General features: G+C 39.7%; 1 protein-coding gene across 1 annotated transcript in view; it reads left to right on the forward strand.

The window, feature by feature from the left end:
* The first annotated feature begins 567 nt into the window (after positions 1-567).
* NPTXR (neuronal pentraxin receptor) overlaps positions 568-16677 on the forward strand; it is an 82879-nt gene continuing 66769 nt past the window's right edge. Inside the window, exon 1 of the mRNA XM_089674294.1 lies at positions 568-1334. Within this exon, the coding sequence (XP_089530420.1) occupies positions 774-1334 (561 nt within the window). The 5' untranslated portion in view covers positions 568-773. The remainder of the gene's footprint in view (positions 1335-16677) is intronic.

Here is a 16677-nt window from a genome sequence, read left to right on the forward strand (position 1 = left end):
GTGCTAACCATGTATCCACTGTGATATGCTGCAATATAATCAATGTTTGCTTCTGGGATAGGTAGCACTTTAATATATGATTTTAAATTTTGACTAAAAATACACTTTAAAAAGTTCCACTTTAAGAAGCTGACAACACGCCTTCAATATTGGTTTAAATGTACACACAGCCTTTGGGTTGTCAAGGTATCTAACATTTGAAATGTCAAAGAAATCTATGCAACATTAAACGTCTTCCTGCACTTGTTGAAAAATGCTGCAACAGATCATCAATATATTTGTATTGTGTGTTAAAATCTATTGTGTATTTAAATAGTGTGTCAATAAAATAGGATGATAATGATAATGATGATGATGATGCATAAATCAGCTTGCTGTGTATTTGATGCATGTCATTCCTAATGGTATCTCTATAAATATCACATTCCCTGAACACCAAGCCTGATGGAGGAGTTAGGGGTTAAAAGAAACCGTGCTAACTCACTAGAGAAATAACAAAAAAAATGAAAGTGGGGGTGGGGAGGGAGTAATGACGTCTAGCCCTCTCCTCCCTTCCTAAGTCAGAGACCAAGCAGCGGCTGAGCATTGTATAGATTGGGTTCGGTGTGATCGCTCCTCTCTCCATCTGGTGCTCTATGCACACCGGCCAGTGAGGGATCTTCGTCTCTCCGTTCAGCTCCATCAGGTCCCGGGGTGGAAGCCTCCTTTCTTAGCTAGCTCGTCCCCGTGTATCTGTCACCCTGAAGTTTCTGGCCGTCTTACTGGTGGCAGGAATGCTTGCATTCCTGGGTGCCATCATATGCATTATAGCCAGCGTCCACCCCGCCGCCAAGGGACCTGTCCTTGGTGCTGAGAATGAGTCGGCTCCAGCCGCTCCCAATGAGAAGAGCCTGGGAGCTCTCCATGGTGTCAAGACTCTCTACGGATCGAAGGACGCCTTCCTGGAGCTCCCCGGATCCAAGAGCCAGTCTGCCCCCAGCTTCAGCAGACTCATCTGCACCCCCCTAGCCATGGAGTGCCCCTCCGATGTGCAGAGAGATTCCCCCCAGCCAGTCGGAGAAGAGCTCCTCGCCCTACAGAACACCGCCGAGCAGCTCCGGCAGACCGTGCTGCAGCAGAAGAAGCAGATCCACACCGACCAGGAGGCCATCCGGGAGCTCACCGGGAAGCTGAGCCGCTGCGAGAACGGCCTGGAGAAGGGCTTCCAAGAGGGGAGTGATGGATGGGGTCCCAAGGAAGGAGCCATGGGAGATCTGCCCCTCGACTCCCCACAGGCGGTGCAGGAATTGGAGGAGGCGGTGAGGACGCTGAAAGATCGCATTGAAAAGATTGAGGTGAGCAGAAAAACGGAGTCTCTACTAGTAATGAACCATGATGTGTGGGGTGAGAAATGGGCAGACGTAGGGTGTCACTATGTGGATTGCATGGAGAAGGTGGTTTGATGATACCATGCTGAGTTGTGTATTCATAAAAAATCCATGGCAGACCATCTATCCTGGATGTCAGTCATACACACAGAGAAGAGAGATGAATGAATGCTAGTAATAGGTGTAGACATGACAGTGTCAGAGATTCATCCCCATCACTTTACTAATGGTTACATCTCTAATTACTCAGACCTGTTTATTATACAAAGGGAGGTACTGGAGGGCCTATAAAGGTTCTTCAGTTACAAAATCATGTTAAAAAAAAATTAAATTAAACATTTTCACCAACAATAATTATATATATTATCAGAAGAAAATAACTGTGCTTATAATAAGTGTTGTTAAGGATTAAACATTACTATAATGATAACTGCTTATCCATAGTCCAATCTATCTATCTATCTATCTATCTATCTATCTATCTATCTATCTATCTATCTATCTATCTATCAATCATCTATTTTCCAATATTTCTATTTATCTGTCTATCGATCTATAATTTTATATTGGACATTTATTTTTTTTATTACATACACATATAACAGGTCTGTCTATCTATCTATCTATCTATCTATCTATCTATCTATCTATCCATCATTCTTTCTATCAATAAATCATCTATCATCCAGTCTATCTATTTCTCTACCGTCCTATCTATCGTCTATAAATCATCTATCATCCAATCTATCTATCTATCTATCTATCTATCTATCTATCTATCTATCTATCGTCCTTTCTATCTATAAATCATTTATTGTTCTATCTATCTATCTATCTATCATCTATTGTCCAATATTTCTATTTATCTGTCTATCGATCTATAATTTTATATTGGACATTTATTTTTTTTTATTACATACACATATAACAGGTCTATCTATCTATCTATCTATCTATCTATCTATCTATCTATCTATCTATCTATCCATCATTCTTTCTATCAATAAATCATCTATCATCCAGTCTATCTATTTCTCTACCAACCTATCTATCGTCTATAAATCATCTATCATCCAATCTATCTATCTGGCTATCTATCTATCTATCTATCTATCTATCTATCTATCTATCTATCTATCTATCTATTACATACATGAATAACAAAACCAGGGTCATTCTCATTCTCTAGCAAATGTGTGCTACACTGACTATGATTTGTTTCTTCCTCCATATATAAAACCTGGTGTTAAGTATACATTTCTTGAATTCTGTGCTCCTATGAAATTGTAGTGAAATAAAGGAGCTGAATGAACTACAGCAAGTTAGTGTGGTAGCAGATCCATTCATTCTCCTGGCTCATTATCAAAGAGAGATGGAATTGTTTCCCCTGTCTGTCTTTTGGTGTAATGGACCTAAGCTGAAACCAAGGAACCCAGTACTTGATTTAACATGGTAGAAGTACTATGTTCACTTTAGCTGAAGTATAAGGAAATTATATGGTAAGGGGAAAGATTATTTTTGTAGACAGTGTAATGGGCATCCCCTATATATGCAGAAGACACAAAGTCTGTCCCAGTGAACAGGCAGACACAAAGCAAAACTGCCCATTCATTTGTCTACTATGCATGTTTCAAGCCTGGCTATAAACACTTAATATAACATACCTGTATTTGTAGATGTACAAGAAATACATACAGTTATATAAAGAAACTGTGACTTATACAGGACAGAAATTTGATGAGAGTACATAATATAACTATAGATAAGAAAACTGATGATGTTGAACAGGATGACTCTAGCAAATCAAATTTCTGCACAGACATACATTTTTAGGGAGTAATGAAATAGCCTATGAACAATCTCATATTTTCAATTGATTCATGAATTTTCATTTTGCCTGAATATGCAAGTGAAAATTTGTCCAATGTGCAGAGCATAATGCAATTCATAAATTATGATTGCCTGGATTTATCCACAGGTTGAACAAACCTGCATGCATATAGTGAAGTGAACTGATAATTCCCAAATCACTGAAAAAGATGAGGTTTGCCAGATTTGTCTAATTTATACATCTGCTGATCTCTTACTATAACCCAGGAGATGATTATTTCAGACTCACAAATCAATCTTAGTGTCAGTATTGGTGGCATATTAAGTAGTATTGCAGAAGGACGAGAATGTGCATTATGCATGTTTCAGGTAAGCTTCAAGTAAAACAATGGTAATAGTACAGATTTATTTTCCTATTACTTCAAGCCACTTCAATTAAAACATAGAGAAAAAATAGTATCTGATACTGCTGAGTTTATTAGGTTGAGCTAGTTATAAATAGTCGTCTACTTGAAGGGGCTTATTTAACAATACAAAAGTGATAATACATACTGTTCAAAAGAATTATTCCTAAATTGGTTTAGTTTAGTAAAATATGAGATAGCTGCTGTGTGCTTTTGATGTCCTAAGGCATCTCAACTATTAACAAATATAATCCACAGCTAAAGAATCTCTAATTGGTTACTAGCTGTATCTCTTATTATCACTATCTGATAAACATCTGTAAATTATGCATTAATCAATAATTAATTCCACATCCCATTTCCTGCCCCCCTCCAGCAAGCTCACTATGCCATCTCATTAACACGTCTCCTCAATCTTGATTCTCCTATGGGAAGACTTCCTGTTTCTCAGGGACACAGTTCTCTTTCCATTACAACCTGGAGAATCGATTGAGTAAAATGATGCTGAGTACTGTCTTTCTAATAGGCAGTCATCCTGCTAAGGAATTGACAGAGGCTGAAGAGAACCATATTGAATAATATATACAGTACATAGATCTGAGGGGAAAATGAGTTTGTGGTATAAAAAATATAGATTTTATGTTTTCTTCATATATGTCCAATATATAATTATATGCAGTGCACACTTTATTAACCATCCAAGCTGCAGAGAGCAATGACAATGTGCACAGTCCACTACCAGATAACAATCAGATTTCAGCTATTTAGAGATGTCAGAACAATGAAAAATGATGGCTGATTACCTGTTATGGAATGATGTACTTTGCCCCTAGCTTTCTGCATTGTTAATTAAAGCTAATAATGTCAACATCTTGCTTTGCTTAGAGTTGATTTCAGCTGGACTGTAAGTAAAAATCTCACTAGCAAAGCTTCAAAGTGTATTTCCACTTTTGTAGTAAATTTTGACTGTATGCTTATGTGTTCCTATTCACACAGCATACCTAACAATAATAACATTAACTAATTATTTTTATATATATATATATATATATATATATATACACACACACATCTTACTTTTCTATGCATTTGTTTGAAATGGGCCTTTGGCGGACTGTCAGTTTCTCTGGCCAATTTGAAATGAGAGGAAACTCAACCTGTCCCTACTGACAAAGAGGGACACACTGAGCTTTCCCTCATTAACATATAAAACAGAAGCCCAGGATTTCCATCATTAACCCTTTGTTGGGATAGGCAATGTTTAGATCTAGTTTACAACTGAATAAAGAGCCTGATGTGTGTTTCATAGCTCTGGACTGACAGAATTAAAATTTGGTTCTGATAGGTCTACTGTAAAATGATATCCCATTCAAAGAAGCAGATCCATGATTGAAATATAGTATAGGTAGACCCTGTGTCTGGTCCTAGGCTGCTACCCAGCTTACAGGGCCATTAAGTAGTGAATGTGTATAATCTATTTGTGGAGAAGAACATTATCAAACAGTGTCAATATAAAATGGTTGTAAACCCTTATTTATACTCTGTAAAATGACTGGCCCCAGGTGATACACAGAGGTGAATCAAATCCTATTACATAAGGTGCACCTGACTATCTGCAATCTTCTCTTCTCTACAGCCATTCAAAGTGCAGAATGTATAAAGCATGTCTGAGTATTCAGGAAACAAAAGAACAGAAAGCTGAAATTACACTCTACAGAACTGAGTGAGGAGAGCTCTGAGAGCTGATTGGAGGGAAAAGGCACACCCCCCTGCACACAGCACACAGGGACAGAGCTGAGGCTGTCAATCTGCTGGAGATCCCTCCCCTGTCACCTTTTCATCACTTCGTGTCAGGAAAACTTGTCAGTAGTGATTCATGCTGATAGCAGAGGAATGAAGCAGCAGACAGAAATTACACTTGGTGCTCTTAATTGAGACAAGTACGCATCATAGTGGAATATGCTTTGTTCATATTTTATGTCTGAAGTTTATCACCACTTTAAGCTCAATTCTTATTTGCAGTGCAGTAAGTGTGGATGGAGAGGGATCAAGAGCACTGGATCAATACTAATTCACTTACAGAAACAATAATTTTCTATTTAAAAACAGGTTACTGATGGCGAATATAGCATTGACTCTACGGTAAATATCAGAAATGTTACCGATACAGTGCATTTGCTATTGAAAAATGGGAAATTAAGATATTTACAGATGCAGCAAATGTGGTTCAGTTTGGTAAATGAATCAACCACTGCAGATGGGGAATGTGTTTTATAAATTCAGTCAAGGTTGATGAGGACAAAGTAGTAAGGAGTAATAAGCAAATAACACTAACAATAAAAACAAACACTTTAACTTTACATAAACTATATAAAGTGAATAGCTGCTGTGTGAAAGTGAAATAAAAGCATAAAACATAAACATTTCTTCCTTCCTAGCACTAAAAAAGAGGAGACTCAGTCACTTTCTTCATTTATGGAAAAGTGGCAGCTTCTGTTAAAGCGGTAGTAAACCACATCCAAAAAAAAAAAAAATCCCCTGCAATGTAAAGGTATAATGTGCTAGTATGCATCGCATACTAGCTCATTATGTAAAACATACCTTAAAAAAAGCCCTCCAGCAGCATGCTGTCACCACTGTAGAGGGTTCCATCTTCTCCCGATCTTCCTTCCCGATTCCGAGCTTCAGCCATCTGATTGGCTGAGTCACGATGACATCAGTCCCACGCATGTGTAGTGGAGTCTCAGGACATGGCACAGTGCTCTTATGGAATGGCACAGGTGTGGCGTTCCTTCACAGCGGATGCATTGACTCTAAAACCCCCCCGAATATCTTCTAAATGGTGCACGTTTAGGTGATATTCATTTTACCTGTAGGAGGTAAGTTTTATTATAAGCTTACCTGTGGGTAAAAATTAACTAAGTGGCTTTACTATCACTTTGAAAGAACATCCCCCCACCCACTAATACTCATCTTCCTATTTATCTACTACCCCTCCATTCTTCTATTGGTGCTGAAAGTCAAAACCCTGTGTAAGCTCCATGATCGAATTTACACAAGGTTAATTGTTTCCTCCTCTCCCTCAAGTGACAGTGTTTCTGCCTGGCAATTTATTGCTTAGGCCCAAACACTGCATAAAATGAGGAGGTTGCATCTTCCCCAATGCCTGGGCACACTGGGTAACTACCATGGGCAACTACAGAGCAATGATACAAAGATGGGGGCAGTGAGGCAAAGGTGAGTATGAGCAGGTGGGGGTTTGCTCTGAATGAGCAAAATTAAAGATTCTCTTTAACATAAATTGTAGCTGCAGCCTTGGCATAGTTACACTTATTTTATAGATTTATGTTCCACCAGCCCTTCCTGCCAGACAGGTCCATGAAACAGCCATAAAACTGCATGTCAGATCCTTCTGAGCTGAATGGACTTATAAATAAAAGTAGAACTATAGGCAAAACTTTTTTCTCTCATTTTGGATAGAGTAAGGGAGAGTTATACCCCCTGCAAGTATTTTTTTTCTTTTCCATCTGTGTCCCATTAAGATGATTTCCCTTCACTTTCTATCCCATAGCTAAAACAGGAAGGGAGAAGAAATCCCTCCAAAGTGAGGACATCCTTGGTTGTCATTAGGGTCACCAAAACTGGTGTTCCCATTGGAAAATTTTCCACCTTTTCAAGTTCTAGTGACAACCCCAAAATTTGGGACTTTCAGTGATAATGGTAAACAGGACAAACAGATAGGGTGAATCTCCTAATGGGGACATAGACAGCAATTTAAAAACCCAACAGGTGTTCTAATCCCTCTTCACTCTATCCAAAACTAAAAAAAAAGTTTTGCCTTTTGTTATGCTTTAAACTTTATCACTATCAATTGATAATGAATAACTGCACCTCGATCCACTAACAAATCACATACAACACTGCAAAGCTGATAAATATAATCTTCCGAGAAAGGACCTCATGCAGTTCTATGGATTTCTGTACTCCAGTGATAAATGAACCCTTTGTAGGACTGAATGGAGAATGCACAGGGCACCCTCGCAGAAGACTGTATATTAAAGGGGTTGTAAAGGCTCAAAGTTTTTTGCCTTCATCCATTCTATGCGAAAAAAAAATTCTGTGTGCAGCAGCTTCTCCAGTCCCCCTAATACTTACCTGAGCCCCATTGCGATACAGCAATGTGCGCAAGAGCCTCAGCTCTCCCATAACTCTCCCTCTTTATTGACTGAGACAGCAGCGGCAGTCATTGTCAATCACAGCCAGTGAGCCAATGAAGGGAGAGGGGATGGGCAGAGCCACAACTCTGTGTGTGAATGGACACACAGAGCAGTGGCTCGGGAGACAGCCTGCTTGCTTGGGTGCCCCCATAGCAAGCTGCTTGCTCTGGGGGCATTAGACAGGTGGGAAGGACCAGGAGTGCCAGCAGGGGACCGGAAAAGAGGAGGATCAGGGTTGCTTTGTGCAAACCCACTCCACAGAGCCGGTACGTATGACATGTTTGTTTTTTGTTTTGTTTTTAGAAATTGCCTTTAATATTAATTTAATCTCTTAATATCACTTTAATCAGCTTGGCACATTTGTCTATGATATGTCTCCAGATCAGAGTGTAGTTACTCTTTTAAAAATTGAGAGTGAGCAAGTTTAATCCAACATCTTTTAGTAAAATAAACATCATATGTGTATAAAGAATGACTAACCTGGCATGAATCTTCCTACTCTGACTGTATCTTCAGGCAGATCTGCCATCTGTCTTTACAGATAGATTCCTTGGACCATTACTGTTCTCAAATGTCAGACAAAAAGCGTGTGAAGACTGCCCCCAAATGTTACTCTTCAGAAATCTCTGGAATTTGTTAAATACCCCGTTGTATAAGATATACCAGAATTAGATGATATTCAATAAGATATTAAATTATCAGAGCTGTCAAGGCATTTTACCAGTTATACCGGTACCAAATAACAATAAGCAATGCAACATTGGAGAAGAAATGCTATTTGCTGCCACTCATTGGAACTAGCATTTTGGTGTTTTTTTCCGATGGCCAGAAAGAAAACCCAGCATAGAATAAAATATGATGCCACTGCACATCATTTTCCTCTGAGTAAAATACTGTCCTCTTCAGTATTCACTCTTTTTAAAGTCTTGGCAGGTGATATTTTCTAATGAAGTTCTCTAAAGATCTCTGCATAGACTCCATCTATCCAGGCTTTCAGGACAAAGATTGTATAGGCACAGTGAAAAAAAAATATTTGCTACATGTATGTTTAACGCTAACATTATTTGTGTCTTTGTGTGCATTTTATGCTGGCACAAATAAATAAATTCAATTTAAAAAGCTCATTCAACCATGTTCACATGAGAGAAAAGAGAAGCTTTAAACAGAACACCAAACGTTTAATATGTCACTTGCAGCTTATTTGCGCAGTTCAAAGGCACATTTTCAGGAAAAATATACACTAAAATGAATTTTTAGTGCACACAAACACAAAATAATACACAAGTTTTTGGCAAAGTATAAAAGATGATGTTATGTCAAAAATAGATGCCAAACATGTCAAGAATCAAAGTTGCAAATGCCCATGAAATGGCAACCAAATACAGTAGCTAGAATTTTTCATAGGTGAGGCTTTTAAATTTTTAAAGGTTATAGGTTTGGAGTTAACTATGAATTATGGCCCTAAAATTATAGCTCTCATTCATGGTGCGATCGCTGTGTGGGACCAACACTTGCATTTGTATTTGCTATCACAAGGGGCCTAACCTGCTCTTTATGTGGTAGCTTTGAGCAGGTGACAGGTACTCTTTATGGCCTTTTCAGGAAAAAAATACACCAAAATGAATTTTAGTGCACAAAAACACAATATAATACCCAAGTTTTTGGCAAAGTATAAAAGATGATGTTATGTGGAAAATAGATGCCAAATACATCAAGACTAAAAGTTGCACATGCCCATGAAATGGCAACCAAATACAGTAGCTAACATTTTTCATAGGTGAGGCTTTTAAGCTTTTAAATGTTATTGGTTTGGAGTTAACTATGAATTATGGCCCTAGAATTATAGCTCTCACTCATGGTGCGATCACTGTGTGGGACCAACACTTGCATTTGTATCTGCTATCACAAGGGGGCTAACCTGTTCTTTGTGGTAGCTTTGGGCAGGTGACAGGTACTCTTTACAGCAGTGTTTCTCAACCATATTTCAACCAAGGCACCCATTAAAATTCTGCACAAACTCAAGGCATCTCATCTAAAATGTCAGAAACTAAACTAATAGTTTTACATAATGCAGCAACATCCACACACAAAGGACCCCCAATGCAAGAGGTGACTTATTCTTCCAAAGTCATTACACCTTTGCTCACTGTTACTTGCTGTTATTCCAGTGTTTCTTTTCTCTTGGTTTCTCTCCCTCACTCTCCCTCAGCTAATATGACCCCAGTGCTGATGGAGAGGGGCAGAGGAGGGGCAAACAAGAATGCTGTGCAGGCATCCGATGTTCCTCTTTGTTAACTGATGACATCATTGGCTTTTAGGATGCCAGTGGCAGGAATGTTATCATGGTGCACAATGAAAACCTGTGGCTTAGTGTAACTGAAAGGCAGGATTTACCCACCCCCCAGCTTGTATACAATATTTATGCTATTTTTAGGCATTTTGACAAGGCATCCTTGAGAATACCTGAAGGCACCCCAGGGTGCTTGGACACCCTTGTTTAAAAAAGGCAGTGTTATGGAGACATCAGGGGTCTATTAGATCCACAATGTCACCCCAGCACTCCAAGGAATGACAGCTCTGAAACCATAAGTGCTTAAATTGTTATCACTTCAGGGTTCATATAGGGGAGATCAGGGAGCAGATGTTCCTTAATCTTCTGTGTAGCTTGTTATCCTCTGTTCACTGCTGTCCTGGGCACTCCGGAGGAATGTGAGACGCCAGGAGCGCCCATGGGTGGTGGTGGGGGAGTCTTTTTTGCAACAGTAAAAGTGATCTGTTGGCTATAGGGCTGCCCAGATCACTTTTACTAAACAGCTGATCTTCAGCTGTAAAAATGATACCAAGCTTATAATCGCTGGCATCCAGGACAGTTTTATGTATCTATTTTATGTTTGATGGACAGCAATTGGTTAACAATAATGTAGTCACCGCAGCCTTTGAATCTACTGAATCCTTATCTTTCATCCTCTCCCCCATTTCTAAAGCAGTACAGTATGCAGCTAAAAAGAATACATAGGACTGTGCTCACTTTGCTTACTGCACTGTGGAGGAAACTGGCCACACATAAGACTGATGTATCAATATATACTTACCAGACTGTCACAGCAACTTTGACATGCAGTCATATTCAGCCAAAGCACAGAATATAAACCATACACGTAGACTCTAAACATTAGGGAAGTTACTAGTTCTCTTTAAAACAAGGCAGGTTTAAGCTAGCCATGCACTAGCAGAATTTTGTTTGAAAATTTTAATTCAAAGAACATTTCTTTGATCTTCTAATGATTAGTAGTGACCCTACTAAATCAACATTTATTTTGGACTGCAGTAACAAGAAAATTGGAAGAAGTAGGATGGAACTTTTCTCAAACACATTTCTAACAGTGAATGTGATTTTCATTCAGGAAGGCCCATTCGCTCCAAATCTAAATGGTAAAAGCAAACGTTTAAAAGACATTCATCATGTCATCGAATATCCTAATTTGTTCATACAAACATTTGTTCAAAGATCTACTAGTGTATGACCAGCATTAGTCTTCCTGTTTAGGATAAAAGCCCTTTTTTTCTCATTATTAAAACACCTCCGGAGGTTTCAGTAATGTACCAGGTTCTGCACCCAAATGTACAAGAAAATGCATTTTGTGGTACATTGTAATTCTAATGGGCCTCAGCGGTTTCTCTGTCTTCATTTAGTGAGCCATTATAATTTTATCACGTTTCCACAGAGCTATTTTGAATTCCCAGACAATTTTATTCTTTTAAACCTCCAAAGCATTCATAAACAATAGCCTACATTTCAGCACTTACTCATCTGTATCTGTTTGATATATGAAATGGGCAGTCTCATTGTTCAGATTTTTTCATTAGCAATATATCCACAATATAAAATAAACATTTAGGGCTCGTTTACACTTTAACACACATTAAACCACTTACCGCTTCAACTTGCTTTTTTGTGTTTGTGATATTACCCTCATTCAGCAGGTCCCCGTCTCAGTAGTACCCCTAACTCTGCTGATCTCCCACTCAGTAGTAACCCCCTGCTCTGCTGATCTTCTGGTTTGCTGATCCTCCTCTGTCTCCAGTCCCCACTTACCTCCTACTTTGTTGCTTCCATGCTGTGCACCACGTGTGACAGCTAGTTTCTCCTGCTCCGGTCTGCCAGCTCTGCAGATCCTCTTCTGCTCAGTCCTCTCTCTCTGGTCCCCGCTCACCTTCCTCTATAGCGTTCCCATGTTGCACACCACGTGTGCCGTCTACTTGTTTCTCCACTGCAGTCCAGACTCAGCTCCCCTTCTTGCTGCCTTACACTGCACACCAGTTGTGACATCTGCACCAGACCCCTCCAGATAATATGCACATGAATCTGAAGTGACTGCTGATGACGTCTTTCTTGTTCGCTTGTTGGTTTTCCAGTGCATCCTGGGATATCTCATACCTGCAATACATTCAAAACAAAGCAAAGCTAACTCTGGCTAAAAGCCTCTCAAAAGCTGAAGGTGCTGTTAGAGAGCATTGTCATAGATTTCCATGGAGGCTTTGGAGATGCTTTGAAGCACCAAGAAAGGGACATGGGGTATAATTTTTGAACCAAAGAAAACACAACAGTGTGAATATGACTGTAGGGTAACCATTTTATTTAGTGACAGGCACTTTGATTGGCCATCAGAACGCTTAAAAAAAAAGTATGTCAAATCCCACATTATGAAGCAAGTGTAAAAGTGCCCTAAAAGTGTTGTTTTTTTTTTACTTTAACAACCACATGTACTCCATTGACTATTTGCACTGCTACAAATCATTGCAGTTTTGCAAAGCCCTTGCCGTATTTATTTTCTTGAAAATTTGTGCAGGTTATGTCCTATTTTAGTTTAAAAAATGCTGTGTATACATTAAAAAAAATGTAATCCAAGTCTGAAATAACGATTGCAACAGGTTTGTTGCCGTGGTGATTGGTAAGAAAGGCAGCAAATAACTCTATTGTGTGATCTATGGATAACACTCATAAGAAACCTGCCCATCTGTAACAGCCTTAATGTGGACCTGTCATTAAAATTAAACTTCAAAGGAATGAACTGGGCATTTATTGGTATAATCACAAATCACAATACTATTTGAAGAAAAAAATACTTGAATGAAAACCTACACTTATAATCAGTCTTGCATGGACTAAAGTTGTCCAAACTTTGCTCAGTGGCCGCCCACAACCTTCTTGACATCCTGCAAATGAAAAATTGAAAGAGCCATGCAGAAATCTGCTGACCGAACAGAGCCTGTATCCAATGAGATGCAGTCACTGTTTGGGTATTTTGACAGCTGGCGGGGCTGGCTGCCAAAATACAATAGCTGCAGGGGGAAATTAGTCCATCTGTGCTGTGTAGCATGAATTTAGGAATCTGTTAAAAGAACCTCTTAGAAGTCTGTAAGTGTATGGTCAGCATTAGATCATGTGGCTTCTGACTACCAAAAGCATTTGGAAGGCATCATGTCATTAGAGACTGCAATGGTCTATTTTCTTCAGGCAAACAGGATAACCAAGGCACAATTGTTTTAACAGCTCCCTTGTACATGTTACAAAAGCATACAAACAATGTAAAACATTAACTTGTATTGATAAGAATATTATTATTATTATTAGCAGTAGTAGTAGTATTATTGGCATTTATATAGCACGTGCAATTTACGCAGTGCTTTACATATATATTGTACTTTCACATCAGTCCCTGCCCTCAAGGAGTGTACAATCTAAGGTCCCTAACTCACATTCATACACATACTAGGGCCAGTTTAGACTGGAGCCAAATAACCTACCAACATGTCTTTGAAGTGTGAAATGAGTGGAAAAACTTCAGATTATAAACTTCCCACTGCTCTCCTACTGACCCTGAGAGACAGTCTATGTGTGCTGTGGATGGATTACATGGACCTCAGGTTAAACTTTATGTTAACCCAGACATCAATTTTACATGCCTCATTGCATACCGTTTTCTTAAGCAAATGATTTTTGTAAATCTTACCTAGAGATCCTGTCACTAACAGCACTTGTTGCTGCAAGCTGACAGTGCTAATCCACTGTCTTGCAATTAGAAGCAGCATTGTCAGCTTGGCATGTGCACTTCAGTTTACTATTGAGCTGCCTATCAGATCGGATAGACAGCCCAAAGGCCAACTAAAGGAGTTACCCATGGCACACTGACAGTAATATTGCTGAATGTAAGAAAGGGAGTTATTGTTAGCAGCCTTACAAGAAATGCTATTACTGACAGGTAAGAAACTTTGCAATAGATTCACAAAATAATAAATATCTTTCAAATCTGTGTGCAGTGAGACAATTATGCCAAGCATCCAGAAAAATATATTTGGAGTTTACAAACACATTAATAATTTTTTTCTAATCAAATGTTTTTAGTAGGTTGGAAAAATCTGTATATTCAGCGTGTTGGATGAATTACTAGATGTTGTGTGGATACAAAATAATCAGTTATATTATGGATACATACAGTGTAGTTATACAGAATGTACCATTCCAGTTCAGTATGTAGTTCATTTTGTTCAGCTTTGCAGCAGGAGTTTGAATCATGTTTACCCACTATGTTTCCAAAATAATAAGCCTGTGCTTAAGGCTGTATTATTATTATTATACAGTATTTATAAAGCGCCAATAGTTCGCTCAGCGCTGTACATTACAATGGGGGACAGAACAATAACAATACAATATAATGCAAAACATGAGGGGATTGAGGGCCCTGCTCTTTCGAGCTTACAATCTAGGAGGGAGGGGATGGTGGCACAGGAGGAGAAAGCTGTAGGGGATGGAGTGGTAGGAAGAGTGGAGGAGTTCAGCAAGTTTAAGCCCAAAAGCAAACATTTATTATATTGCAGCTTACCAATGTGATGGCTGCATTCTTTCTTTCTTTCTTTCTTTCTTTCTTTCTTTTCCACCTGGTAATCCTGCCAGTAAGTCAGTTGTTTTTAAACTGACCTCACTGTCCTGCAGATATAGCAGTTAGAGGGTTGAGACAAACCATTTACCACTGACAGGAGTGCTTACAATGATCAGTTTTTAATTATGGGAAACTTTTATCCCAAAAGGAACAAAACTGTTTTCTGTAACTGCTTAACCACCTCCCGCCCATCATATAGTCCAATGACGGGTGCAAAGTGGTTCTCTCGTTCTGAGAGGACGTCATATGATGTCCTCCCATTCTCACCGCGCATGCGCGGCTCAGGGAGCGCGCAGCGCGGCGATCGGTGGTGCTCTGTGTCCCTCGGACACAGCGGATCACCGATCACGGAAAGAGCTGAAGATGTCGGCTCGGTCATGTCCAATCACGGCTGATCACATGTAAACAGGGAAATGCCGGTTATCGGCATTTCTCTCCTCTCAAGCTGTCACGCTGACAGCTCAAGAGGAGAGGAGAGCCGGTAGATGGCATTCCTCGGAGGGGACATGTACACTGATCATCAGGGCACTGATGATCAGTGTGCCCTGATGATCAGTGTAGCCCCAGCAGTGCCACCTGTCAAAGTCCATCAGTGCCGATCAGTGCCACGTGCCAGATCAATGCCACATATCAGTGCATACCAGTGCACATCAATGCCACATATCAGTGCCCATCTGAGCTGCCTTTCAGTGTCATCCATCAGTGCCAGTCAGCGCCACCTATCAATGCCAATCAGTACCACCTATCAGTGCTGCCAATCAGTGCCACCTATCAGTGCCAGTCAGTGCCACCTATCAGTGCCAGTCAGTGTGCATCAGTGCCACCTATCAGTGCCAGTCAGTGCCGCCTAACAGTGTCAGTCAGTGCCGCCTAACAGTGCCATATATCAGTGCCATATATCAGTGCCATGTATCAGTGCTGCCTTTCAGTGCCCATCAGTGATGCTTGTCAATGCCCATCAGTGCCACCTACCAGTGCCTCCTCATCAGTGCCCATCAGTGCCACCTATCAGTGTCCATCAGTGCAGCCTATCAGTGCCCATCACTGCAGCCTCATTAGCGCACATCAGTGAAGGAGAAAAATCACTTATTTACAAAATTTTATAACAAAAACTAAGAAAATACTTTTTTTCCCCCAAATTTTCAGTGGTTTTTGGTTTGTTTAAGAAAAAATAAAAAACCCCAATGTGATTAAATACCACCAAAATAAAGCTCTATCTGTCACAAAAAAAATGATAAAAATTTCATATGGGTACAGTGTTGCATGAACGCACAATTGTCATTCAAAGTGTGACAACGCTGAAAGCTGGAAATTTGCCTGGGTAGGAAGGGAGTATAAGTGCCCAGTAGGCTAGTGGTTAAAAAATGTTAGCTGGAGTTTGGCTTCAATTTGTTAGTATCTAAATCTGCTAGTCCATCTAACACTACCCTTACTCCAGATTGACAATGCTGCTGTCCAAATGTGTCTCTGTTGCTCTCTTATCCAGAGTGCTCAGGGCTTTATGCAAACATCTCAAAATCCATTGCCTTGAATATTACTCTTGGAGTCGACCAAGTCCAATCACTTAAAGTGATTATAAACCCTCACCTTGTAAAACAACCCACTCAGTTTCAATGGAAATGAATGCCAAAACATTTGTATACAGATAGAAAAAAAAACCCTTTTCTCCCACTCTTATAAGAATACGTAATCTCTGTTCTCAGCTGCATTAGAGCTAGGGGCGGAGAAACAGCAGAACATTGATCTTCCCAATGAAAGGTTGTTCAGGGAGGGTGTGTCAGGAGAAGACTGATCTTTGGAGGAGAGCACATTGAGTTCCCAGCACAGCTAGAGAACTGACCATACTGTACTCTCATACCAAGTGTAGTTGTTTTTAATAGGAAAGCATAGGGACCGGCAGGAAGGATTTTACACAAAG

This window comes from Staurois parvus, unplaced genomic scaffold (assembly GCF_062004578.1).
Source record: "Staurois parvus isolate SC_StPar_1 unplaced genomic scaffold, SC_StPar_1.0 ptg000149l, whole genome shotgun sequence".
In the NCBI taxonomy this organism is placed as follows: domain Eukaryota; kingdom Metazoa; phylum Chordata; class Amphibia; order Anura; family Ranidae; genus Staurois; species Staurois parvus.